This window comes from Silurus aristotelis (assembly GCF_946808225.1).
Source record: "Silurus aristotelis genome assembly, chromosome: 3".
In the NCBI taxonomy this organism is placed as follows: Eukaryota; Metazoa; Chordata; class Actinopteri; order Siluriformes; family Siluridae; genus Silurus; species Silurus aristotelis.
In genome coordinates this window covers 36,109,389-36,137,285 of record NC_139576.1, presented here as the reverse complement: position 1 = coordinate 36,137,285, position 27,897 = coordinate 36,109,389, and the positions used below count along the sequence as shown (strand labels likewise).

The window sequence follows — 27,897 nt, the reverse complement described above, 5'->3', positions numbered from 1 at the left end:
AGGCCTGGGGGTGCAGTCAGCATCCACCAGTCTAATGCAGTATGGGGTCTCCTAATTAAAGGGAAGGAAACATTTCATGCAAATCCAAAGATCATCCTATATAATTATTTGCTTTTAACTTTGTGGTAACAGTTTGGGGAAGGATCACATATGGCTGGAAAAGTCCGGTGTCCCAGGTAGTGTATATGTAGGTCTGAATCTGAAAAAGATCTGAGGAATGGGAGAACTGTAATGAATGGACATTCAGTATTGAGATTGAGGACGGGTTCCTTTTTCACTCTGGTTCCTCACAAGGTTTCTTCCTCTTGTGTACCATCTCAGGGAGTTTTTCCTCACCACAGCAACTATTGACTCGCTTATTAGGGATAACAATGTTAAGAAACACACTAAAGGTATACATTATTTCATACGACTTTATAAAAGCTTTAACTCTGTAAAGCTGCTTTGAGACCATGTTCATTATTAAAAGATGCCCTACAAATAAGAGTGAATTGATATATATATATATATTAAATTATCAGCAGTGACAATAAATAAGATTGCAAAAGACTTGCTGTTTTACTGTTTTATAATATTCAAAAGTATTTACACTCATTTACAAAGGAAAAAAAAAAACTTTTGGCATACCGCACCGCAATTCATGCACGATATTTTGGTCCCGCATATTTGTCTTTCCCGCACGATATTTTGGTCTTCTTCCAAGGGTACTCGATTATACCAGAGCGATACCGAGGACACGAGAGATCATGGGCTTCGGGTTCGCCCTTCTGTTACCAATGCGTAACCAACATGCCCTTTTGATTTGAGACCGAAAAGCATTATGGGGGAAAACAAAAGTAATACAAAAAGATACATATATATATAAAATTGCATGCTTGGCATTTACAGTATATTCGAAAAGAAAACAACTTCTATGTTCCAGTCCTGGGCAGTCTGCCTGAACAACTCAATATGAACAATAACACTGTAGTTGCAAACACTGCACTTTTTTTTCTTTTTTATGACCAGTTCTCTGACAACGCATTGAACTGGTTACATCACAGTAGCATTAACAGGATGAAAAAGTAACACAATCATACATCTGTACACAAGTGCTTATTAATATTAGAAAACATCACGTCAGAGCAAAAAAGTTGACATCAGGTTTTTCTTTGCTCATCGATAAAAAAAAATAAAAAAATAATGTTTCCACATTCCAGTTCATTCTAATGTTAGAAAACCTCCTATTAATGAAATACACGTTTCAATCAATGATTCATGGCACAAACATTATCCACTGTATGGACAAAAGTATTGGGACACCTGACTTTTCATCCAAAACTCTTAACACAAAGTTATACACAACTATAGGATGCAATTTCACCTTCACTTGAACTATAAGATCCAAACCTGTTCCAGCATGACAAAGCTCCTGTGCACAAAGCCATGGAGATCTGCTTCACATGGGTTGGAATGGATCTTGAGGGGTCTGCTCTAGAGCTCTGAGCTTTGAGATGAACTCTTGAGTGAACCCCAGATCTCCTCATCTTACCTACATCATCAGATCCTTTATGGTTTAGGAGCCCAGATTAGGGTTGCGAAGGGGCGGAAACTTTCCATGGGAACTTCATCGGGGTAATTTTGGAAATATTCCAATTTGGAAACTTACCAGGAATTTATGGGAATCTATTAAAAATTTGGGGAAATGTATATAAACTGCATGCATGCAAACTAATACAGATTTTATTATATTTTTTTTTACATTTTTGGAGGAATGCATGGTGCGTGAAAGAGGGGCGTGGCCTCAGTAGTCTCGTAGTAAGTGTGCAGTGTGCATGTGATTGATGAAATTAGACAGAAATTCAACGGAAATTGCATTAAATCTGGTTGTTTTTAACAAAATCATCCTGCAAAATATATATTTTTTCAACTACATTAAAATTCCATGTAAAATTCCCAGTTTATTCCTGTTAATTCCCATAGAAGGTTTCCAGTCTTGAAAATTCCTGGGATTTGGCAACCCTAGCCCAGATCTTGACAAGCACTCTTTAACATCTAGAGTGGAGGTTATCAGAACAGGAAATGGGAACTGAAGGTGCAATGGGACTTTTCAAAAAGAAGGACACACCAACCTGATGGTCAGTTTTGCTACAATACAACAAATGTGACACTTTGTTTGGTAATTGAACCATGACACTGAAAAGAACAAGAATTTGAGTCCCGTTTTAACGCGTGCGGAAATCCGTATGTTGCGATTTCACGATTGCGTTCCTGTAACATCTCAAGCGAAGAACACGTTACAAGGATCAGCCCCGGCTGAGAAAGAGGAGGAGGAGGAAAGACAGAAGCAGAGGACGAGCCGGGGCGGCGATGCGATCGCAGGCGTTCAGCGGCGACGTGGTGGCGAAGACGGCGTCCGTTTCGTTCCGAGGGAGCGCCATGTTGCAGATGTTCCCCTCGCAACAAGAAACGCACACCTGCACAGATGCAGGGAAATAAAATAAATCGTCTGCAAGAGAATTTTTCATTGATACAAAATTTTACGATTTTTTTAAGATTAGCCTGGAATTAGCATCTCCTCGAGATGAAACGTTTCCTGACATCTGATAACATCTGCCCATTGTGCATATACATTTTGGACAAAAGTATTGGGATACCTGAACTTATGCCCTATGTGGCTCTTCTCCAAACTGTCCAATCTTGAGGCACTCAATTGTACAGCATGTCTTTAGATGTGGTAGCATGAAACTTTCCATTCACTAGAACTCGTAGGGTCAAACCTGTTCCTGCTACATGAAGATATGCTTGGCATGATTTGAAGAGGAAGATCTCCTGCTACAGAGATCTGACCTTAACCCTACTGAACACTTTTGAGATGAATGTGAATGTGACTACACCTCAGGCCTCCTCACCTTCTCACCTACATCAGTACCTGACTTTACTAACACCCTTGTGGTTAAATGAAGGTCCACAGAGAAACATCATCTCATATGAGTGGAGGGAATTATAAGAGGAACTAAATGTGGAATGCGATGCTCAAAAAGCAGAGGTAGGAGGTAGCAGAGCTGAAGATGTTGAGATGTTGGGAGTGACGACGATGGACAGGATTAGAAATGAGTTTATTAGAGGGACGGCGCATGTAGGACGTTTTGTTAACAAGGTGAGGGAGGAGAGATTGAGATAGTTTGGACATGTGCAGAGGAGGGACATGGGGTATATCAGTAGGAGAATGCTGAGGATGGAGACACCAGGAAGGAGGAAAAGAGGAAGACCAAGGAGGAGGTTTATGGATGTGGTGAGGGAAGACATGCAGGTAGTTGGTTTGAAAGAGGCAGATGTAGAGGACAGAGTGGTTTGGAGATGGACTCCTAATGGGAGAAGTTGAAAGAAGAAGAAGAAGTAGTACTGATATGTAACTCAATCGTCTCATAGTGGAGGTCTACATGCACATCCACAAGCAGGATGAGACTCAGTTGCTCAGAGGCAAACCTAACACTTGGGTTGGAGTGGAAGATCTTGCTAAAGAGCCTCACCAGAACCTACCCGATGGAAGAGAATCTCTTGCAGGTGTGTATCTACAGCTCGTATCATTTCCATCATCACTCGATACAGGCTAGACCTAGACAAGCGCTGACCTCCGACTGGCTGCTTTACTATAACTCAGTGGGAAACTCCCTGGTCTTTGTCTACATGCACTGTCATTTCCTTCTTTCTTGTTCTCCACTTAGAGGCAGAAGATAAGCTACACAATGGTGACAGGAACAAGTCAATCTTTCAGTGCTGGATTACGTGAAGTAAAAGATGTTCGAAGCGGAGTGAAATCACTCAGCGAAGGAGTTAAAGATGAATGTGAAGCTGATCGTGCTGTGATCCTCCGTGCTACGAGGACGGACGGGAACTCGTATTAGATGCTCCTGCTCTATCAAAACCTGGTTCCATTATGGAGGTGGCCAAGTCACGGTTAATCTTATAGTCCTGCTGATGATGAGAAGGGCTTCACATAAACAACCTCGAGAGACACTATATGGACAAAAGTATGCGTAGAAGTCCCACTTGAAGTACAAGAACCTAGCCTGAACAAATCCAACTCCATGAAGATATGCTTTACATGGGTTGGACCATTTATGGAGATCTCCTGCTCTAAAGATCTTTAAATCCTAGTGAATAATCAGTGTGATTGCCGAGCTTCACAAGCATACTCCGATATCTAACATCTTCTCAGAAGAGTGGAGGTTATTATTACAGGAAATGAGAACTAAACGTGGAACGAGATGTTCAAAAATAGAAGCACATATCAATCTTATGGCCAAAACTTTGTTCAGGAACCATGTAAATGGCTGGATTTGGAAATACGATAGCGCTAAATACTCGAGTCTCCATCAAGAGTTGATCACCTCAACAATGGTAGAACTATAATTATTGGAAATCTCGTTCCTCTCAAGGTTTCTTCCTCCTGATCTCTCAGGGAGTTTTTCCTTTACCACCATCACATTCGTAATGTATTTATTTAGGTAAATAATGTTCAAATCTCCAAGACTTTTGAATTTGTATGAAATTTCGTCGATCCAAATACGTCTTTTCGCTTTGAGAGTCTCAGGGAACGTACCCTGATCCGTTCGTGGTCCGAGTCGGTGCAGCCGGTAGTGAGACAGTCCTCCAGCGCGACGCAGCGCTTCGTCACGGACACCGTGTTCCCACCGAAGTCCAGCTTGTGCAGTGTGGAGCAATATTTAGTCTCTAGAAATGGAAAGATTTATTTTCAACGTTTTTGATTGGATGTTTCTATTAAAGGTTGGGCGTATTTCATGATAACGTCCTACCGACATCAAGATACACACACACGCACACGCACACACACACACACACACGTATAAGGCCAATGAAATGCTCGTTATGATGGAATACGATGGACGTTACTTTTAAAGAATCCTTGCCCTGTGGAACATCTGGAGCTGGATGCTCTTACCTTGTGAGCAGTAAACATCTGGCGCCCAGCGATTACACTCGTAATTGTCAGCCGCTTCCTGACACGTAAAACACTTGAACCCTCCTGGATACGGCGTAGCTGTGAGCAAAGCGGGAAAAAAAAGACGATTTGGTTTTCAAACTTCGGAACCAACTTGTGACAACATGCACGTCGAAGCAGTTGAGGATCAGCAGCACTGCGGAGGTTCGATATTTGTTTTTTTTTGTTTTTATTTATTCATTTTTCAGCAGAATGTATCAGGATTTCCTTCAGTTTAGTTTCTATGAAATAAATGCAAAAAAAAAAAAAAAAAAAGGTAAATACGAGCGAATCAGATCAGAGGAATTTTTACATCCTGGAAACAAGAAAAGGTGGAATTTTTCATTCTTATTTCTTTCTTTTGTCTTTTCTGTCTCCTTTTCTTTCTTTCTCCTTTCTTTTTTCCTTCCCCCCTCATTTCACCTTTTCTTTCCTTCCTTCTTTACTTTCCAGTCATCCTTTCTATTCTTTTCCTTCTTTCACCTTTTTTATTCCTGCTTTCCTTCCTCTTTTTCTTTTTTCCTCCCTATATTTTTTCTTTTCTTTCCTTCTACCCTTTCTTTTTCGCACTCTTTCTTTAACCCTTTTTCCTTCCTTCCTTTTTTTTAATCTTATTTTCTTTTCTTCCTTCGTGCTTTTTTCCTTCCTTCCCTCCTTCTTTGATTTCTTTTTCTTCTTTCACCCTTTCAATTCCTTCTTTCATTCCTTCCTTTTTTCTTTTCTTTCCTTTTCACCTTCTTTTTACTATCCTTTGTTTTTAGGGTCAGGATGGTGAACGAGACTAGTGGAGGTTATTAGAACTGCAGATTTGGATCAAATGTGCAATGAGCAAAAAAAAAAAAAAAAGCTGATACCAATTTTATGGTCAGGTTTCAACAAACTTTTGTCCATGTAGCGTAAATAGAAAAGATCACATGATTCAACATATATTCTACTAAGGATCTGAAAAAGTCTGATCTGATCCAGGACTGTGCAGAACCAGTCGCACTTCAAATCCAAATCACTCACAACCTGCCCATGTCCGATGTTCACTTAATAAAACCCGTTTGTGGGGCAGGATGAAGCGGTTTGGTCTCCAGGATCTGGATCTCCAGGACCGCTCATGACTACCAGCTGCGGCGTGACGAACCCCTTTGATACTGAAATATCTCGGCTCTCGTGCACAGTGTGAGCCGCGGTCTGATCTCAGGAGCAACTGGGACGAGATTCCCATGCATATCTAAGGCAGCTGTTCCTTCTGGACGACGATCAAAGACTCGTAAAAAGGACGAGCAAATGTGTAAATGGGAATCGTTTCCAGGCTCCTTTCGAAGGAACACGTTTTTCATGGGAAATAATTTTCCGAACGATGGAAACGTGTTTTCCCAGGCCGGGTTATTTCTTTCTTCTTTTTGGGTTGCTTACTTAAATACGACGAGGCTGTAAAGAAAACGCGCAAGAGATGGCGGTGAGAATGTCAGAAAAAAATGCCTCTAATAAATCTGCATAAAAGGTCGAGATACGCCATTGGTCGGCCAAAAGTATTGGGACACCTGAATTTTCCAGCCAAATGTTGTTTTTCCCCACTTTTACCATCTAATGTAGGTGCACAATTGTTTAGGAGGTCACTGGATGCAGTAGCAGAGGAAATTATTTTATTCGGTGTCAATCAGAAATATATCACATGGACGTTCTGGTGAATGCAAAAGAAAAATAATGTGATGTTTGATTTACTAAACATTGCACATCAACATTGACTTTAATAATCTCCATCTCATAGCGTTTCCAAGAGTGTAGGACGCGCCAAAAATGGTCAAAAGTATCGGGACACCCCACTTTTCCAGCCATATGCGGTTCTTTCCCAAACTCTTGGCACGAAGTTGGAGACCTTTTCTCTTTATTTAATACCTTCATGAAAATATGGGTTGGAGTAAAAGATCTCCAGCTACAGAACCCCAATTGAATGCCTTTGGAATGAGTTTTTCATGCTGAATCCCAGGCCTTCTCACCTCACCTACATCAGTACCGATTTTTGTAGCTGATTGACCACAAATCTCTACAAACCACACACTCCAAAATCTAATATCTTCTCAGAATTGCAGTGGAGGTTATTAAAACAGCAAAATGGGGACTAAATGTGAAATATAAGATGGAACTTTAATAATCCTGAAGGAAATTCAGGACTAATAAAGGAGGAGATATATAATTATAAATGAAAAATAAATGAAATACTCTCAATATACAAATGTTCTGGATGCACAAATAAAGTGTGGCTTCAAAGTTGTGCACACAAATGTAACAGGAATGAAATCTCTCTCTCTCTCTCTCTCTCTCTCTCTCTCTCTCTCTCTCTCTCTCTCTCTCTCTCTCTCTCTCTCTCTCTCTCTCTCTCTCTCTCTCTCTCTCTCTCTCTCTCTCTCTCTCTCTCTCTCTCTCTCTCTCTCTCTCTCTCTCTCTCTCTCTCTCTCTCTCTCTCTCTCTCTCTCTCTCTCTCTCTCTCTCTCTCTCTCTCTCTCTCTATTCACCACTTCTTCTGTTTCTTTTCTGTCTTTAGTTTAGAATATCTTTTTCATTCTGATCAAAACCCCCCCCTGAGTTTGCTGTTTAAGTCTCTTCTCGTTGCTCAGTGCTGTAATTGCTAACAGGTGAGTCTAATCACAACGAGCCGGGGAGAATGCGAGGTAGCCACGCCCACTCCTTAGTGATGACATCATCTATGACTGACAATCTGCCCCCCAATTTTATTATTATTTTTTTTATACACTGATCTTTTTTCTGCTATACATTACTCAATTAGCTGGATTTTTTTTCCCCTATAGTTGACTATTTGACATGATCTAGCGATTTTGTTTCTTGCAACTGGGCCGTCTGCTCGAACCAGGAAGCGATCGGTGTCCCTGAACTTTTATAGATCTAAATAATGGATACTTACTAGACGGATGGAGGAAAACGATGTCCTTTTTCGTGAAGTCTCTCGAGCGCACAGTCTTCAGCCAGTCAGCGATGAAAGTCAGCATTAAGAACCAGGCCACTACAGGCCAGGGTTCCATCGCTGGGCGTACGCTCACACATGCAGCTTTGCGAAAGGTCCCAGAATGCACCTGTGAAAGGGAACAAGTAAAAAATGTCAACACCAGTGTCTTCCTTTTCTCCCATTCTTTCAATTTTGATCTCACTTACACTATGTGGCCTCCAAACACTGCCTGTGTTCCTCTACCCAGTGTATTAAAGAGAAACAGAAGCGAGCACATTGTCCCAGGAATAAAAACGTGTCATTATACGGTCTCACTACATAAACGTCAGCAGGCTGCCGGTCTCCTGATCCTCACGAGTCACAGAGTTTCCAATTGTTCGTACCTTCTTCATGTTTGCTTTGAGACCACCATTCGAGGAGTTTAAAAGTCTGTCACTTTTTGTGAAATTAGGCGTTCCTTTTTTTTTATGAGGATAAAAACTGGTCAAACACACAGCAAACACCAATCAGGGTCTGTTTTACACGTGTTCTGATCTGCGCTCGGTGCATCTACTGATCACCAACATACAGTTCAGCATCAAGCAGAACATTTAGAGAGGAACGAATGATGAAGAAACGCCAGATTTGAATTTACCACAACACACTTGACCTCATTTACACGTTTTCTTTGAAGTACTTGAAAAGGTTTTGATCATTTGAATAGATATCAATCAGTGTTTAACACATTTTTTTATTAATGGAGTCTTTTCACATAAACTGAGGTGATTAAAGAGTCTTGTGATAAAAATGATAAGAGGAATATCAGAGTCATAATTAATCAGTACTTTGGATACTTAAGTACATTTGAAGGCAAAAACTTTTGTCCTTCTACTCAAGTGAAAGTTTAAAGGAGACAATTTTTGTGTACTTCGTCCACCACTGCTATAAACTACTTAATACCTGGTCCACCTTGAGGAACGGCGTCTAGCCGGTCTAGTCTCCTAATCCTCCATGTCCACTCTCTGCCCCTCATAGTCTGCGTTTGTAATCCACTCTGAAAGGTTAATGCTTTAGCTACATTCCACAGCACCAAACATTAATTAGTAGACTAAACGTGTCTGTTTTAAGACTAACGGTGGGCAGTTGAGTTATTAGAGTTGTACTTCTTTTCAAAAAAAAAAAAAAGACCAAGAAATAGAAAAAAAAAAACAGGATTCTACTGGATTCCCTGCAGGATTTTGGCATGGTCCTGATCCCAATAGACTCTGAAATCTAGTGGAACTTCCAGAATCTTCCCAGAAGACTTGAGCTTATTAAACGGACAAATGCAGTCTACATGTGGAGCGTAGAAATCTTATGGTCAGATGTCTACAGACTTAACCAGAGAAAAAAAACTGGTTTGACCTACGAGCTTGTGACCTTCAGCCTCCCGGGAGTACATTAAGTAATTCATTAAAGGAACGCTTCTTCTTTCCGACAGCAAGACACGGATTTGGTTTCAGAACCGCAGCTGTCTCGGTGGCTGAAGATGCATCTCGGCAAGCGTTATCTCCTGTAAAGGAGTCTAACTTTACTCGGCTCGAGCTTCTGGTGTCGTTTGCTCGAGGATAACATCAGGAGCAGGTGCAATGGCTGACAAAAGAGTTTTTCAGGGGAAAAAGAAAAAATAGCACGGCGAGTAAAACAGATCGAAGAAATCGAATTTTAGGTCAAACAAATGGGATGAAAACTGTGCTCGTTTTTATGTAGTATACACTATAAAGATGTGGAGAAGACAAAAGGAGAAGAAGAAGAAGAAGACAATATGAAGATAGGCTTTCTAAACATCCCATTCCACAATTAGTCTCCATTTGCTCTTATAATAACCTCCACTCTTCTGGAAAGAAGTGACACAAAAATTCTGTGGAGATTTTGTGCTCATTAAGTTACAAGGGGGGTAGAAAAAGTCGATTCTTCTATTCCTTCTATTTTCTTTCCGTTCGTTTCTGAATTAATGACGCTGAAAACAATCGACGCCTGTAAACACTCTTGGTCCGTCTGCTCTGGAGGAACACCTGACATCATTCAGAAGAGGAGCTCCAGGTGTTCGTGGTGAGGCGAAAGAACATTTTCCTTTGTATGAAGTGATCATGGTCTATCACAGAAGGTAATTACCCGGCAAACATTCCGCCTTGCTTTAACGCTAAATTGGGATGAACGTGTGTGTGTGTGTGTGTGTGTGTGTGTGTGTGTGTGTGTGTGTGTGTGTGTGTGTGTGTGTGTGTCAGTCATGCCTGTTTGTGTCTGCTGCGAGTTTTCCAAACGTTACAAAACCTACTTAATCCAAATCCATCGTTCTAATAGTTAGAAATGCTAAAAAAAAAAAAAGTCTACTATTTGCACCTGAACTTCCAGCCAATCACAATCCACTATTCAGACTGACCCTGGTATATATTGATCTAATCTGCTTTGCTGGATGTCTTGAGATAAAAAGTACATGATTGGTTTATCAGGCTGTAGCTCATGCTAGCTTTCTCACTTATCTTTACTGTAGCGGTCTCTTCTACCCTCTAATCACTATTCGCTGTTAGCATGAATTCTTTTAGCATGCCCTCAGAACTGGAGAGAGAGAGAGAGGCAGAAAGAGAGAAAATGTACAGCTTTTACTGGGAAATGAAGCAGCTGAAAACACTTAGTCAGCTCGCACGCTTCATCTGAGGATTAATGATGAAAACATGCTCAAGCGATTGAGAGACTCCAGAACACGTACAAGATGTTTGGCCTGTGGAAGTGACTGCATGAATGAATCTAGACTGAATCCTGTTGGTCATGCTGAAGAGGAAATGAGCAATTTCCAGATTTGCTATTTTAAAACACTTAGAGATAAAGAGACAGTTAGATATCTGCTTTCTACTTTAGTAAGAGACTGTATTTTAGTGGTTAGGGATTAAGGTTTAGGTTTAGGGTTAATGGTTTAAAGTAAAGGTTAGTGTTTAGAGTTAGGTTTAGGGGTTAGGGTAAGGTTTAGGAATCTGGGATTAAATTAGGGGGTTAGAGTTTAGGGTTAGGCATAGGGGTTAAGGTTTAGGGTTAGCATTAGGGCTAGGGGTTAAGGTTTAGGGTTAGCGTTAGGGCTAGGGGTTAGGTATGTGTTAGGAATTAAGATATATGGTTAGGGTTTTAATTAAGGGTTAGTGTTTAGGGCTAGGGCTACAGGTTAAGGTTTAGGGTTTAAAGTGTGGGTTAGAGTTTAGGTTTAGGGCTAGGGATTAAGGTTTAGGGTTTAAAGTGAGGGTTAGAGTTAAGGATTAGGGCTAGGGGTTAAGGTATGTTTTAGGAATTAAGATATAGGGTTAGAGTTTAAAGTGAGGGTTAGTGTTTAGGGTTTAGGGTAAGGTTTAGGATTTAAAGTAGGAGTTAGAGTTTACGGTTAGGGCTGTGGGTTAAAGTTTAGGGTTTAAAGTAAGGGTTAAAGCTAGGGGTTAAGGGTTAGGGTTTAAATTAGGGTTTAGAGAATAGGGCTAGGGGTTAAGGTTTAGAGTTTAAAGTAAGGGTTGGTGTTTAGGGTTGGGGCTAGGGGTTTTGGTTTAAAATAAGGGTTGGGGTTAGGGGTTAAGGTAAAAGAGTTAGGTTTAGGTTTATGGTTAGCAGTCAAAGTAAGGGTTAGAGTTTATCATAAGGTTTCAAGCCAAGTGTTAAAGTAAGTGTAAAGTTATGTATTTTTTTTAGGGTTCCAGATTGGGGTTATGGTTTAGGAAAGTGTGAGCGATTTAAGATTAGTTTGTGAGTTTAGGGTAAGGGTTAGTAATGGGGTAAGAGTTTAGGATTTGGGTTATGGATTAGCATAAGGGTTAAAAATTTAGGTGTTAGGAGTTAGGGTAAGGCTAGGTGGTAGGGGTTAGTGTTTAGAGTTAAAGTTTGAAGTTTAGGGTAAATGTAAGGGATAAGGGGTAAGGCATAGAGTGTAGGATTGGTCTTAGGTTTGGGGTAAAAAGGGTATAAAGCTTTTATATGGTACTTCACCTACAAAAAAGTGCTAGAGAAATCAGATAAAGCTTTCGAATTCTGACAGCATGTAGTCATGCCTTGTATACAATATAAGATACATATCAACAAGGACACTTTGTAATTCCTTAAAGTCTCAGATTCTGCATGAAACCTCCAGCTCCTCCTCAAATGCACATTCCTCGAGGCACACCTTTTGATATCGATCAGAGTGCTCTGAAACCCTTTCAGCCTGATGCAGAACACTCAGCTACATTGTTGGACAATGTCCATGTCATCTCATTACTTCAGGTCAGGGGCTGCCTTGAACCTGCAGGGGTGCCGGATTCTTGCGGCTCCCCGCAGGGTCAAAAGACCTGTGGGTTTCTGTCCGGGCCCTTGCCAGGTGGGGCCGACTAGCCTGCGCTGGCAACGTGATACGCCGGCCTGTGAAGTGGCCTGTGAACGGCAGGGTCTCCCTCTGGAGGGATAAACGAAATGCAAATCCTCTCCTGTGACTTCCTCAAACCCGTTGGACCAGGTTTTGTGAGGGTAAGAGAGCTGCAAGGGCGGGACAAGTGTTGTGTGAGCTTCCTCCGGCCCTGCCCCATGTGGCTCTTTTCCAGTTTGCTGCAGGCATCTGAACGTTTTTAAACATGAAAGGAGATTAGCCACTGTAGGATTAGCAGCAAAGAGGACATGAACTTCTGACTTTAGATCACGGATGGCTGGTGCAGAAATGCCATAGAAGAAGCATATACAATATATATCAATGAGCATTAGCAGAACAAGAGCCTCTAAACTATTAGACCTATTAGAGAAAACAATTCCATTCCTGCAGAAGATCTTCCTGCCATTTGGTGTCGAACTGTTCCTTCTGCCATATGCAGGCAAAAACCCAAAGCGTCAATTTGGATCAGAATCACAGGTCAGTGAACTCAAATCCTACGCTTTTGAAGTGCTGCAGTTCTGTGTAATTTCCTAATCCCCTTCGCAGGCATAAAACCCAAGTAGGTCAAAAGATTGAATACCATAACGTGGAATAAATTCTTGGTAGAATAGACAAAAGTATTGGGACACCTGACCCAAACCTGTTCCAGCATGACAATGCTCCTGTGCACAAAGCCAGCTCCATGAAGATCTGCTTTACATGAAGTTGGAGTGGAGGATCTCCTGCTATCCACCTCGACCCCATTGAACACCTTTGGAATGAATGTGAACGCTGACTGCACCCCCAGGCCTCCTCCCCTACATCAGTACCTGATTTTATCGCTGTATGAATCTCAACAGTGTGGAGGTTCTTATAAAAGCAAATGGAGACTAAATGTGGAACAAGACATACAGTAGTGTAGCTTTACTTTCTTCAGGCAGTAGATTTTCCCAGAAATATTCGTAATAAATAATGTTGTTAATGGCATTTTAAATAAATAAACAGTCCTAAAAAAATAATATGGTCATTTTATGAATATTTGCATATTGATTCAATTTCACCCTTTTGAGAGCAATATGCTTTCAACTATTCGGAATAAAAGGGATTGGCCAATTTGTCCGATTGATTATTTGGTCCACAAATAAATCAATAAATAAAACCTAAATACATACTCAGACTCATTTTTTCGCCTCTTGGTGCATCTCGATCTTGAATTTGACGAAGATTCAACGTCCTATTTAAATCCCACAGCCGTAGACCAGACAAGAGGACCGAATGCTGCACTTTTTGCAATATCAGGGTCAGAAAAAAAACCTTTAAGATGACGTCCTGATATCATACCATACGTCTATAATCATGGCGAAGTGCAGAAATCAGATGCTATAGTCAAATCCTGCAAAGAAGGTCAAGATGGAGAAGTTCGAGCTTTATTTGACTTTTAAATCGCTCTTCTCGCCTCCTCGTTCTCCACCCACCCTCTCGCTGCTTTTCTGTGCACTCTGTGTCCCATCTTTCCACATGTCCAAATGATCTGAATCATTTTCCTTTTGTACTGCTATCAGCTCGGCTGCTTTTTTTATATATATTTTTTTTTTTCAAACAAATGTACCAAAGCAAGATTAGGTCAATCCATCCTCAGGTGATATGTGAAGGGTTAAATCTGTCTGGGGGGGCTAATTTTTAAGTCTAGGAGGCGGGTGGGAAGTGTATAAGGGATCAGAATGAGGAGGGATAATGTATCCAAGGGGCAGCTGCTGAAATGTGGGGGGATGTGAGTATCACGGGTGGAGTATGGGGCAAGGAAAAGACTCCCTTGAACTCTAAGACCTGCCACGTTGCAAAGGCAAAACAAGCTAATTAGGATTTTTCTTCAGCCATGGTGAACCATGTAGCTTTTAATACTGAAGCCTTTTCAGGGCACGAATACAGACCTTGAAAAGAACCGAAGGCCATGTTTTCTCAAAGAACAATCCTCATCTGCCACGTCTTTGGTTGGCCTAAAAGAAGGACTGGAACTCGGGTTGACGCGCTTGTCCATATAAAACACATTTATAAAAAAAGATATGGAGAAGTCATTATTTATCTGCCCGATTCACCCTGACCTCTGGATGGAGTTCTTCTCGATTGGACACCACTCTGTGTGATAATGGTCCCATATCAACAGCCTAAAGATCCACAAAGTTACTGAACATCACAAGAACTTTGAGGATGGATTTGCTCAGTCTGCTACAATGGCTCAGGACTACAATTTTATTGTACAGTTCTCCATTTAAGCATCCATCACTGAACACCTCAACAATGATGGACCATGAGGTTACGGTGGATGGTTCCACTCAAGAACCTGAAAGATGAATTAATGTAATTAATGAGAACAATTCTTCTAGAATGGTTTAGGAATACAGTTGCACTTGTGTTGTGGTGTGATAACCATTCCGAAGATGAAACTATAATGAATGGATATCTGATGATGAGGATTAGGTCTCCTTTGTGAATGGTTCCTCTAAAGGTTTTTCCCCTTTCATCGCTGTCACCTTTGGCAAAACTGCTTTGGGACCATTGTTAAAAAAGCGCTAAACAAATGGAGCTGAACTAAACTGAATAGACATTCGGTGTTGAGGATGACGATGGGTCAGGTTCCTCTCAAGGTTTCTGCCTCATGACATTTTGGGGAGTTTTTCCTTGCCGAACTTATAAATGATAAGGAACAAACTTATAGGTACTAAACGAATACACTATTTTATTCAACCTCGTTATCTCTGTAAAGCTGATTTGAGACAATGTCCAAATAAAAATAAATTTGATTTAAAGAAAACTCTGAGCAAATCTCTTTGTAACAGAAGCATAAGCAGGATGAGTCTGAAAGGAAATAAAAATAGACACGGCATGTAAAACTTCAAACCACAACTATGTAAGTTTGCTCCTTCAAAGCCATACAGGATGCCTCGCTCTGTATTCACAGTGACCACAAAACCTATGAGACACCAAGGAACTCCAACATTCCTGTTCTTTACTTCTCACATGACTCATCTGTTACAATGAATACAATAGAAAATGTCCAATATACAAAAAAAACTAAATGGTCTAAACCATGGTGCTTTCATAGAAACACATCCTAAGAAGCATTCATCTCAGTTCAGATAAAGTGCTTTTTACAATAGACATGTTTCCAAAACAGTTTAGCCAAAGGTGACAGTGATGAGAGGGAGAATCTCCCTAAGAAACCCTGAGAGGAACCAGGCAAAAAAAAGAGACCCCATCCTTATTACTGGATATCCATTAATTTTAGTTTCATCATTGAGTTTAATTGTAGCCCTAAACCACTTTTGAAGAACTGTTCGTATCAATTACAGTCCAAATCCATCTTCTCGGTTCCTGAGTGGAACCATCTAACATAATCTCATGGGTCTTGAAGCTGTGGAGCCATCCCCAGCAGGTGCAAGTGGTTTCCGATTGACAAAAACTCAGGATGAGCAGAAGGGGGCAGTCGGTCAATCATGTTGCGGTAGCACAATACGTAATGATAAACTCATGAAGATACAGACCATTCAGTTCACATCAAACATTAGAATGAGGAATAAAAATCGTTAAAAACAGTTGCAAATAGTAATCCAATTTTTCTACATTCGATCATGATCATATTAGCTAAAAAAAAAGTAAAAACCAAACAAACTAGCTAACTAGCTAAATGCTGAATAATAACAGTACATTGCTAACGAAGAACGGCAGCAGGTTCACTGCAGGGTGCGAGCGAAGGCCTTTGGAAAGACTAATCGAATACATTTGCTCGGCAAGTTGCTAAAATGAGTCCCAAGAGGAGCTAATTAGCATCAAAATCTGACGCCGGAGGTCCCCCGTGTGAAAAAGCCGTAGTTTTCGTGTACGTTGCGTTCGTTCAGAATTAAAGGACATAAAGGCTACATAAGTCAAAGGGAATTAATTGGAGGTCATTTCTTAGCAAGAAACGTCCACTTTGGGACCATTCAAACAAATGATATATAATATGATACAAACTCGAGCAACATGTTCAGAGATCCCAGACAGTCCAGTAGAACATGGCATGAGGTGGGTCTTGTTGCTTTTGAAAAGCACATAGTGATCCATATGTACTTCACAGAGTGAAGCCTGAATGTTGGCCACTGATGGATTGACGGTTGGTCAGTTATTTTACATCCGGGGTGTTCAAGAGAACCACAAACCCAAAATAACTCGCATAATAAGTCACAAAATCAAATGGCAAGAAACTATAAATGAGGCGACATTGAACTATTTTGGTTTAGAGCCATTTTCAAATGAACAAATTAATGTACATGGACCGAATCTGACCAGGAAGTCTGGCACAAATACACTCTACTGTTTCTTTTTATTTATGGAAAACATACGTATATAATGAAAAACTAAAGATCAGATGAGTGGCCTTGTAACCCTGTGAATATGATGAACCCCCAGGCGGACATGCTCGCTGATCCTGTGTCGGTCAGCCATGCGGCTAACGCGAAGCACAAACTTCACTAAATAATTTAAAGAGAGTATAAGTAATGTACGCGGCGAGCAATGCTTTTATACGCTCGGCTGCGCACTCTTGAGCGATGTGCATGGCGTGTATGAAGAGGTGTTGTTAGATGCGTGTCAAGTTCGCTGGAGGTGAACAGCTAGGTCGGATGAAATCGTGGCTCGCTCAGAGAGCAGCACTCATGCTAATGGAGAGACAGATGAATGCTCATGGTGACTCTTATGGGACTTGGCCCAGCCCTCAACTCCACTACACTACTTGCCAGATACATGCATTGTTTTTTTATGGAGGGCGTGGAGTCATCCTGTCAGGAAAAATGGGCAAGAGTCAGGCAAGAGGCAAGAGTAAGGATTTGAGTGACAAGAATCAAATTGGAATGGCCAAACGACTGGACTCGAGCAACAGGTCTTTTAGGGGGCGCCCAAGGCTCGCTGGTGCATGTAGGGGGTAAAAAGGGTATTTCATCTGGTCCGATCCCACCAAAGAAGCTGGAAAAGTGAAAGCTGGCTCTGATAGAAATGAGTCATAACACACTGCATTGCAGCGGAGTTGCGTGGCCTCAGGGTGGACAAAGTGCACCTGCTGAGCCCTGCAAATTGCTGGAAGTGTCTACGATAGGCGTTCACAAAAAACAGACCATGGAGCGATGGAAGATGGTGGCCTTGTTTGATGCATCATCTGGACAGCCTTGTATGTGCTTTGTGCAAAAAAGATGGTACCAGTATGCACTACGGGAGGAAGGTGACCCTGTGTAGGCAATGCATTGGTTTGGGTGATGTTTTGCTGGAAAACCTTGGCTCCTAGAATTCATGTGGTTGACACATACCAGCTAACTAAAGCACCCCTTTATGGCAACAGCATTCCTTAATCTCAGTGGCCTCTGTCAGAAGGATAATGCTCCCTATTGACCTCTTCTGGAAAGGTTTTAAAAACATGACAAAGGTGTTGCCTCCAAAATCCTTAGATCTCAACCTGATTGGGCAACTGTAGGATGAGCTGGACAAACAAGCCCCACCTGAATGAAGACTCCACCTGGCAACTTACAGGACATTATGTCTTATTGCAAGATACCACACTTGTGGAGTCCAGAGCTGTTGTGATGTCCTATACAATATAATGCAGCTGGCGTGAAGGTTCTGGATGATCTGCTGTACCTTCGGGGCAAACGTTTTGCTGAAAACCACATCAGGCACTGACTAAGACTAAGCACTTAAAGAGGTCACATTTGTCAGCCACTCGTGTCAAAGAAAGATTGGGTAAGAGGCGAAAAGCACGGCTAAGCACGTAACTTGAGTCGGGAACATTCAACGTCCTGAAAGTGATCTACACACCCAAGAGAACACAAACGCGTTACAGGAAGGGCATTCCTCACACCTGCAGCAAGCCTTGCTTAGACCCGTCATGCTGGTAGCAGAGGTGTGTGTATACCAGCAGAAATGAGAAACCGGTAAAGGTACCGCAAGCGCATGTCAAGCATTTAGACTGAAATGTGGACACACAAGATTTGTCATTTGGTATTTCATCTAAATGGAGGACGGAGTATCGATAGTTCAGTGGTTACAGTTTTTCTCAGTTGCTTTGCAGCGTTTCTCAGATCAGAAATTAAATTCTTAAAGCTACTTGTTGAACCTCCACATCGTTTCTTGTTGTTCAGTTCATTGAATGCAAAATTCAATGGATTTTCAATGAAAGTCATAATCATCTAAAAACTTTTTTATAAAATATTTTTCTTAAATTGATGAATTCTGCAGATGAATCTTGAATGTTACAAAGGTTGCAGAAAAGTTTGGGTAAATTTCCGGAAAGTTTCCATGGGAATTTTAACTGGAGGCCAGTTCAACCAAGTTTCAGTTGGAAACTGACCAGGAATTTATGGGAATTTTTATGGGAACTATCATGACCAAACAAAATTATTATATTTATTTGTATATTAGTGCACATACACACAAACTAATACAAATCTTTAAAAAAAAAAAAATGTCTTTTTAAAATTATTATTATTTATATTTAATTGTTAGTATAATTTTGTTGCACAGTGGTTCACACACAGCATAAGAAAGTTTTACACAAATTTCGTGTAATATTTATGTAATTTACGCAGAGATTGACATTTTTGACATTATTTTGTGTGCAAGATTTAAGAAATGTGTGTTATGGAGGAATGGACAGTGCATGTAGGGGGCGTGGCCTCAGTAAAAATTTTACTTAAATTGCATTCGATCCGATTGTTTGAACCAAAATTATCCAGCAACATTTTTTTTTCCAACTACATTTACCTTCCTTGTTAAAGACTCACCTGCAATTTAGTAAATTCCCAGTTTATTTCCTTTAATTTCCATTGAAAGTTGCCAGTCTTGAAAATTCCTGGAATTTTGCAACCCTGAAGGTCTCTTATGAAGGGTGTGTATTGCATCAAGATCAAAAAATTATCAACTAGTTCTCTAAAACAGGCCAAAGGCGAATATTGTGAACCTTCAATTGGCGACAGACAGAAAAAAACCACAGAATTCCAATTCCTGAAAACGGAGGAACAACCAGGAAACGAACGAACAATAGTTCAGTACAGTAAAAGTGTGAATCCTGAAAAAAGCGATTGATGCAAATACTTACACTTGTACAAATTGTTTTTGAAAAATGCACTTACCGGTGTGCCAATATTAAGAAAGAGTCGAGAAAACTGTAAGCAGTCAAACTTCTATTTGGAAAATTGCGAGTTCGAGGTACCATTGGTGGGCCCTTGAGAAAGGCCCTTAACTGCTCTGTTGTATAAATGAAACTGTAAACCGTGCAGGAGAGGGCAGATCGCCAAATGCCATCGATGCAATGAAAATGTAATGGGAAACTACATAACTAACCCCTTTAAATCCCCTTTTCTTATTAAAAAAAAAGATACCATTTGGATGCCAAACGTTGCCTTAACACCCCCCCCCCACCCACAAACACACACACACAAAACTCCCCCACCCCTGTGCAGACTGACAGCTCGTAATGACCCTCATGCGTGTCTTCGTTGCCTTGTCATTAACGCGTTTCAAACGACGGCCTTCGCTGGGTCTTCAAAACCATGGCGACTAATGGCGTCGTCTCGTACGCAAAAGCGCGCAGCCGCCGCCTTCCGTTTAAAGCCCCTATCATTGAAAGTGTCCAAGCTAACGGGTGCGAGTCTGGTCTCGGTTCACCACTGACAGCTCATTTCTCAAAGCGGAGAGATAATGGGGGTTGAGGGGGGGTGCATACTAATCTATTACACAGCTGCACGGCCGATCAAATCACTGCTGCGATCTCCATGAAAATGATGAACAACACGCTTCGAACAATTGGGCCACCGCACAGATCATCAAATGAACATGTGCTCAAGACGTGAAGACGTCGAGGAGAAAAGATCATCGCAGTCTGAGCACTAAAGGATGGAGTTTGAGATGCACAATCATTTTATTTTATCACTGGAAACTGAGGACAAAGTATTGGGACGTCTGATTTCTCCAGCCAACATGGTTTCTCTGCAAACTCCATAAAATCCAGTGGAACATCTTCCCAAGAGAATGACGGTTATTATTACAGCAAATGTGTTATCTTAGGCTCAGGTGTCCACATGTATTTATTTATTTTTAGCATGACTCTATATATCCATCAGTCCCGTCAGCAGGACCCGAGGATCCTTTCATCGCTAAAATATTCCTTCCTTTGTTTGAGGGATCGCGTCGCTTCGCTGCTTTTCCTCGTATCAAACTCGCACACTGATCCCCCTCGACATGGTGCTGTAACTCGAGTCTTTATTTCTGTTACTCTTGATATCTCTGGATCTGTATTACTTCATCACAACGCCACGCATTATAACACATAATAGCGCAAAATAACTCAAAACTAATTATTAATTACATTACAGTTAATTACACGTGTTAGAAAATGGATTAAGTGACTTTTTGAGAATGAGAACAAATATCACAGAAATTTAAATAATTTAATTTGAATAAATCTTAGCTATAAAAATGACCTTATTAGCTCCATTTTCTTTTAATTACAAATGTAAAACCGTAACCTGGTGTCATGATAATCGGAGAGAAAATAATGTAAAAATAACGCATGAATATATTCACATAAGCAAAGCAAAAAAAAAGGCAAAAAAATGGCAAAAAAATGAATATTTAAAAAATAATAAACCCTTTAATGCAAAAATTAATTATAGACATATACATATATATATATATAAAATATAATTGTCATGAATTTATATATATATATATATATATATATATATATATATATATATATATTTTTTTTTTTTTTTTTTTTTTTTTTATAAGTGTATATTTAAAAAGTAATAGAATAAAAATACCAGACTGAATCCTAATCATCGTAAAACTACCAGATACACTATATGGCTAAAAGTATTGGGACACCCGACTTTTCCAGGTACACGTGCTCCTTCCCCAAACACACAATTTTCTCTTCACTTGAACTAGGAGACACAAACCTCACCCACCATGATGATGCTCCATGTAAGAGAAAGATCTCCAGCTATAGAACTTCACCCCAGGCCTCCTCACATCACCTAAACCAGTAGCTGACTTTATTAAACACTCTGGTGGCTGAATGAACATCAATACGTTGAGGTTATTACAATTTTTTCATTAATTATTTGAACTCAAGAACTCAATAATAATTAATTCACTGACACGAATGACATCATCAATGACTATTTGATTACTGGTTGAAAAAAGACGAGACTCAGGGGGAGTTCACGGATCAATAACGCATCGATTTTACATTGAGGGAAAAAAAACAAAAAAATAAATAAAAGAGACACATTTTAAAATACTCCAATTGACATAAACTCAGGACATCAATCTTGTCTAAACAATTCAATAAAAATGTTTCTAAATTCTGCTCTGGATTACGACTGATCCTAAGACTATTCTGGGATCAAGGTGGGAATAAAATGTAAAATATATCAGAAATATGTTTGTCTTCTTTTAGGGTTATTTTTTTAATATTTGCACAGAGTTTCTCACACACACACACACACACACACACACACACACACACACACACACACACACACACACACACACACAAAACTCCTCTAATTATGCACACAATTTCACACATGCACCTGTTTGTATTTGTACTCACTCTGGGCACCGGTACAATCCAGTCTGACCTCGGCTTCAAATCCGAACCCACCGTGGCCCGAGAGTGAATACCAACCATGTGCACACACACAGCATAGCAATGACTTTACACACTCCGACCTTAACACACATGGATCATTCCTGATCGTTCCCGGGAGATGACAGAGGGCAAAAACCACAATATACTGTATATTATATATATATATATATATATATATATATATATATATATATATATATATATATATATAAATAACTTTAGAAGAACGTTCAGCTTTTTTCCAACAACCATCAACCAACTGATCTTCACACAGCACCGCCAGAACACTGAGGTCTCGCTGATCAACGTTTCACTGATTCTCCTGTACATTTTGTAATAACTGTATATTATAAATTCACACCATATCATAGATTATCCTCCATTATCACACTGTACAGTTATATTTCTCTTTATATATTTGGGCTTAAACACATGCATCTTGCTTTAAAAATTATTTATATATATATATATTTTTTTTTTCCTCTCTATTGTGTTTTATACATTTGCACCTTTCTGTCATTTAATATTTCTCTATTTTTGTATATTTATTCTTAGTGTATTTTTTTAAACTGCTTCTGCACATTCTTTATTCTTCAGACACCTTTATATTTATTTATTCTATTTTATTTATATATATATATACACCTTCCAGGATTTATTTATTATTTTGCACATGCCAGCAGACAAAATGAAAATTTCAGATACAGAAGCTCAGGTTGGTTATGTTGCATTGAACCCAGTTCCTACTGAGTTCCTTCCACTTCCACACGTTCTCACACACTGTTCCTCTGTCCTGCAGCCTTCTAACACACACTCAAGATGTTTCATGTCTATTGATCTGAAATCCTATTGACTTGTTTTGCTTTCTCACCCTGACATCACCTCTTATAACCTTCTCTCACCTCCTGGACCGCAAAACAGTGACGCACCAAAATGCGCTCAGAAGCGCTACTCACCGCAAAACCCCCTGCAGATCCCTCAACTCGGAACCTCTACTCCAACCGGATCCCTTCTTCTTCTTCCTCCTTGTCCTCTTCTTCCTTCTCTTCTTCACATTAACCGCACTCTGTCCATCTCTGCGCTCGTCCGCGCTTTGCGCCGTAACAAGTCGGCAGCGCGCACGCGAGCGAGCACGCGCGTTCGTTTGAGCGCCGCTTCCGGTGTGCGCGCTCCAGTTACGCGGTTACGCGCACCTGAACCTTGTTAACGTTAAACAAAACAAACAAACAAACAAACAAACAAAATCATCACCTGCAAACCGCTGGTGTTTTCCATTTAATAGGCTTCATCTAAAAAAAATAACATGCTGATAAACAGAATAAAATAACAACAACAACAACAACAACAACAACAACAACAATAATAATAATAAGTTAAATTAAATAATATTATTATTATAAATAATAATATTTATTATAATAATAATTATTATTATTATTATCAACGTCAACGGTAACAATAAATGTCTTATTGCTATAATTATTTTTTATTATTTGTACTACTATTATTATTTGCTATTATTTTTATTTGAATAATAATTATAATTATTTTTATTAACGCTACTGCTACTATTATTATTGTGATAGTTATTTTTTTTATTGCTTTAGAAGATTTCTTGTTTATAAGGTTGCATTGTTAATAACAGCGCCCTCTGCTGGTGGGCAGTAAATTAAAAAAATAATAATATAATAATATGAACATGAATAAAATGGAGCTACTGGAGCTTCAGCATGAGCAAAAAGTAGAAGAGAATTTTATAGCGTTCTTTTCAGCCTGTAATCTCAGAGGAACATTTAAGAATCAGAGCTGAACGTAAGAAGTTGTAAAAGCGATACCCAAGCATTCTTTAAATGCTTCGTCGAGACGACTGTATAAAGCCCAGGTGAACGAGCTCTTGTGGTCACTAAGTGATAACTAAACTTCACATTGACTTGGCCTCCTTCTGTGCAGAAATACGGCTTGTATTGTGAAAAGTGAGAGGATTCGTGTAAAAATCTCAAGTCACAAAAGCAGCAACGATACTGTAAGATTGCTGAAATCTCAAAATCCTCCACATTTCATTTTTTTTTTACTTCTTCACTCTTTAAACCCTCATTTAGTTCTGATTTATACAGAATCTTGCATGTCAGCACGTTGAAAGAGTGCAACGTACAAAAGCATTTATTTATTTACTTAGGTATTCGTAGCAAAAATGCAAAATCTGAAAAATACAAAAGATAAAAGACTCCTGAGCAGAAGATTTGTTTGTGCTTCTTGCTGAAGAATTCATCCTAAAGATGCTCAATAGGGTTTATAGCTATAACAGATCTTCTTCTTAGAGCTGGCTTTGTGTACAGGGGCATCATCATGCTGGAACAGGTTCGGGTCTCCCAGTTCAAGTTCAAACGAAGGAGAAATGGCTGGATAAGTCGGGTGTCCGAATACTTCTGGTCGCATTGCGTGGCTAAGAACGAAAAAATCACTTCCAATCCGTTTACATCATCAGTTTTCCATTATCCTGTTGGACGACTGTGAAAGCAGGAAAACTCTTTAGGTTTTAGCCTCCACCTGGAGCACATTTCCTTCACGTTGAGATCATTGTTTAGACAGCAAAAGTTACGGGTTTGTTGGCAGGAGAACGAGACGAAAGGCAAAAAAAATAAAAAGAAAGGACGCTGATGCTTTAAATATAATAATAAACCTATAGTTTGAATGTTAGCTGTCAATCTAAAGCACAGGCCAAAAGTATGTGGACACGGACACAAACACACACACACACACACACACACTCCCGCCACCACACAGGATGCGCACAATCGTATCAAATTGTCCATAATTTCCTTCATAGGATCTAAAAGGTCCGAGTTGACTTCCCTCATGACGAAGATCTCCATGAAGACATGGTCCTGCTTGGGGTCCTCAACCCCAAGCAAACCCTTTGCAGTAAACCAAAACCCCCAAAACACCTTTTTTCCTGATCTCACTCATAGCTGAATAAACAAAAACAAAAAAACAATCCCCAGAAATCTATTAGAATACCTTCCAGGAACAGTCAAGACGCAGCGTCGTGTCCACATACTTTTGGCCCTCCAACGTGTGTGTTTTGTTCATGGTGCAGCTCGGAAATTTCCGTTAGTCGGGCGTGTCCGGGATCACGTTTGGCTCTTTTATTTCTATAAATAGCTTTTTTTTTTTTGGGTTGGGGGATTTGTTCACAGGAGCAACACCGAGCACCTTTTTTTCCCTGGTCACAGAAGGGATGCTTTATTTTTAGGAGTTGGTCAATGGAAAATTTTACTCTGCTCATATTAACATGCAGAGCACATCTGTCCATTCATCCGTCCATCCATCCAACCATCCATCCATCCGTCCATCCATCTGTCTGCAGCACACAACACTGAGATAAAAAAATAGACCAGTTCATAGCAGCCGCATGGTGTTTGTGTGTGTGTGTGTGTGTGTGTGTGTGTGTGTGTGTGTGTGTTTCTGCGATCAGGCAGGACGTCTGATGTAAGGACGTGTCTTGGCGGTCCCCAGGGTGGCGGGATTTTCAGCCCATCTGAGTTTTTTTGACATAAAGTGAATGTATAAAGAAAAAAAAAAAAAAAAAAAAAAGAAAAAGTCGAACAACGTGACCTTCTCCGTTCCTTCACTACGCTCACGTTTGATGGATTTCTGCCTATAGGAGTCGTTTCATCCTTCAACACCAAACTCTTCTGAGACACACTGCCATGTTCATCCATCATCACCAGTTCAAGCTCAAATCCCAGGCTTTTCTCATTTATTGCTGGAAATTCAATAGCGTGTAGCACCGGAGTCCATTTACTGAGGAGACGTCGTCTGACGTCTGGCTTTTAAAGGCTCCGAAAAATAAGGAAAAAATGCATAAATAAATAATAATGAAATGAACATTATAACAAATGATGCAAACTGCCATTAAATCAATACAACAAAATTATCGGAAATTGTAATTATTTAAATACATTTGAATTCATTTGAAATACAAATTAAAATTATTTAAATGTATATTAAAATTATTTAAAATTGTAACACTGAGGCTACCACTATTTTTTTCTCTCTCAAAATCGAATTTTTTTTTTTTATCATTCAAAAATGTTAATCAATAATTAATAAAATTTATCCTCGAAACACCAAAATGTGGTTGTAGTAAGTTTTTAGGCATTATTTTGTTCATCTCCTGAACAAAGTCAAAAAAATAAAAATAAAAATCATATACAAACATAATTGCACACAATCATAATATAAAAAAAATCTACAATTAAATTCTAAAACGTAGTCATTCACCATTTGAGGAAGGGTGCCAATAATTTGTACCAATAAGATGATTGGCTACGCCAGAAAGAAAACAAACAAACAAACAAAAAAAAAGCACAGGTTTGTTACCTATGAAACCTAAAGCTTATGCAAAACTGTTTGTTTCAATAAATCAAACATTGAGCAAAAGTATTGGGACACCTGACTTTTCCAGTGACCACGAAGCTGTGGAGAAATCTCCTTCAACCCTACTGAACATGAATGATTTGGACCTCTGATTGGACCCCAGGCCTCCTCAACTCACCTACATCAGTATCTGACTTTATTAACATCCGTGTCCCTGAACGAGCACAAACCTCCACAAAATCTAGTGGAACATCTTCCCAGAAGAGTGAAGGTTATTATAACAGGAAATAGGAACTGTATTTAGAATGTTCAAAAAGATGCATAAGAGGAGCTTACGGTCATACAGAGATCCTTTAGAGTAACAGTATAGCAATAAATGCAAAATGGCATTAACTAAATTGACTACATTTCACGTGACATTAAAGCAAATCCAGTCACTTCCACGCAGGAGGAAATGCAGGTCAGGTCACGCAGCTCCTCTGACTTATCTCCTGCTGTGAAATGTGCCGAAACATCACAGGGCTTGTTTGTAGGAACATGAGCATCTGCGCCGAACCTTGTGTTTACACGGCACCACAGGGGACCACCTCAATCTAAAGCTCAAAGAAGTGCCATCTTCTTGACCTTTCCCTCTCGGCATGCTGGACCTTTGATGGTTGTTCAACGAGTCTGACAGACGAGAAATCGTTCGCAAGGTCATCGAGTGGAGAATGGCTCGTGCGCACGAGGCTTTGCTGAATCAACCCTGTAGTAACGGATCTTCTTTAAAGATCAGAGTTTTAAATGGGAAAATCGGATTCGATCGGGATGCGCTAACATCCGATCCCACATTTAGTCCCCATTTGCTCTTATACTGACCTCCACCCTTCTGGAAAGACGTTCCACCAGCTTTCGGAGTGGCCCTTTGAAGATCATCGCTCATTCACAACCCATGAACTATGTAAACCATATCTTCATGGAGCTGACTTTTCATGCTGGAGCAGGTTTTGGTCTCTTAGTACAAGTTCACGCCCAGACCACCTCATCATCAAACCACCTCTTCATCAATATCATAGAGAAGTAGTAGAACAGAGCGCTGCATCACAGGAATCTCATACAGCGAGAATGAAGGTCATCACTAAAGCGATAAACCCAATGAACACAATTTAACGTCTCCTTTCACTGTAGCCGCAGCTGCACCTCCTGCGTACATCATCAGCAGAAGCATCAGTTTTCTGGGTAGTTTTGTACATTTTTTCGGTGCATTAGTTTTGATAACATTATGTGACAAATCTGATTGGATAGAAACCGTGACCTAAATTTACACGTCTGAACATGGGCATGCAGTGAGCTTGTTGGATCAGGGAAGAGCAGATAACAGAAAATGCACATATGTACACTTATATACTTACAGATCTCAGCACACTCTTCTTTCTCTCTCTTTTAGATACACAGAGAACACTTATTAATAAAATATAATTACGCACAGGTGATGGATCCTTACAACTTACCTCCTCCGACTCCGCCCTCCATTCGCAAACTGGCGC

At 40.0% G+C, this 27,897-nt stretch overlaps 1 protein-coding gene across 1 annotated transcript; it reads right to left on the bottom strand.

Moving 5' to 3' along the window:
- Positions 1-534: 534 nt before the first annotated feature.
- Positions 535-23,132, bottom strand: lypd6 (LY6/PLAUR domain containing 6). The gene is made up of 5 exons (XM_083537273.1): positions 22,948-23,132; positions 7,896-8,064; positions 4,946-5,044; positions 4,586-4,716; positions 535-2,456 (listed from the first exon to the last, which is right to left on the bottom strand). The coding sequence occupies exons 2-5, from the start codon at positions 8,011-8,013 to the stop codon at positions 2,286-2,288; spliced, it is 519 nt and encodes a 172-aa protein (XP_083393399.1). The 5' UTR covers positions 8,014-8,064; positions 22,948-23,132; the 3' UTR covers positions 535-2,285.
- Positions 23,133-27,897: the final 4,765 nt, after the last annotated feature.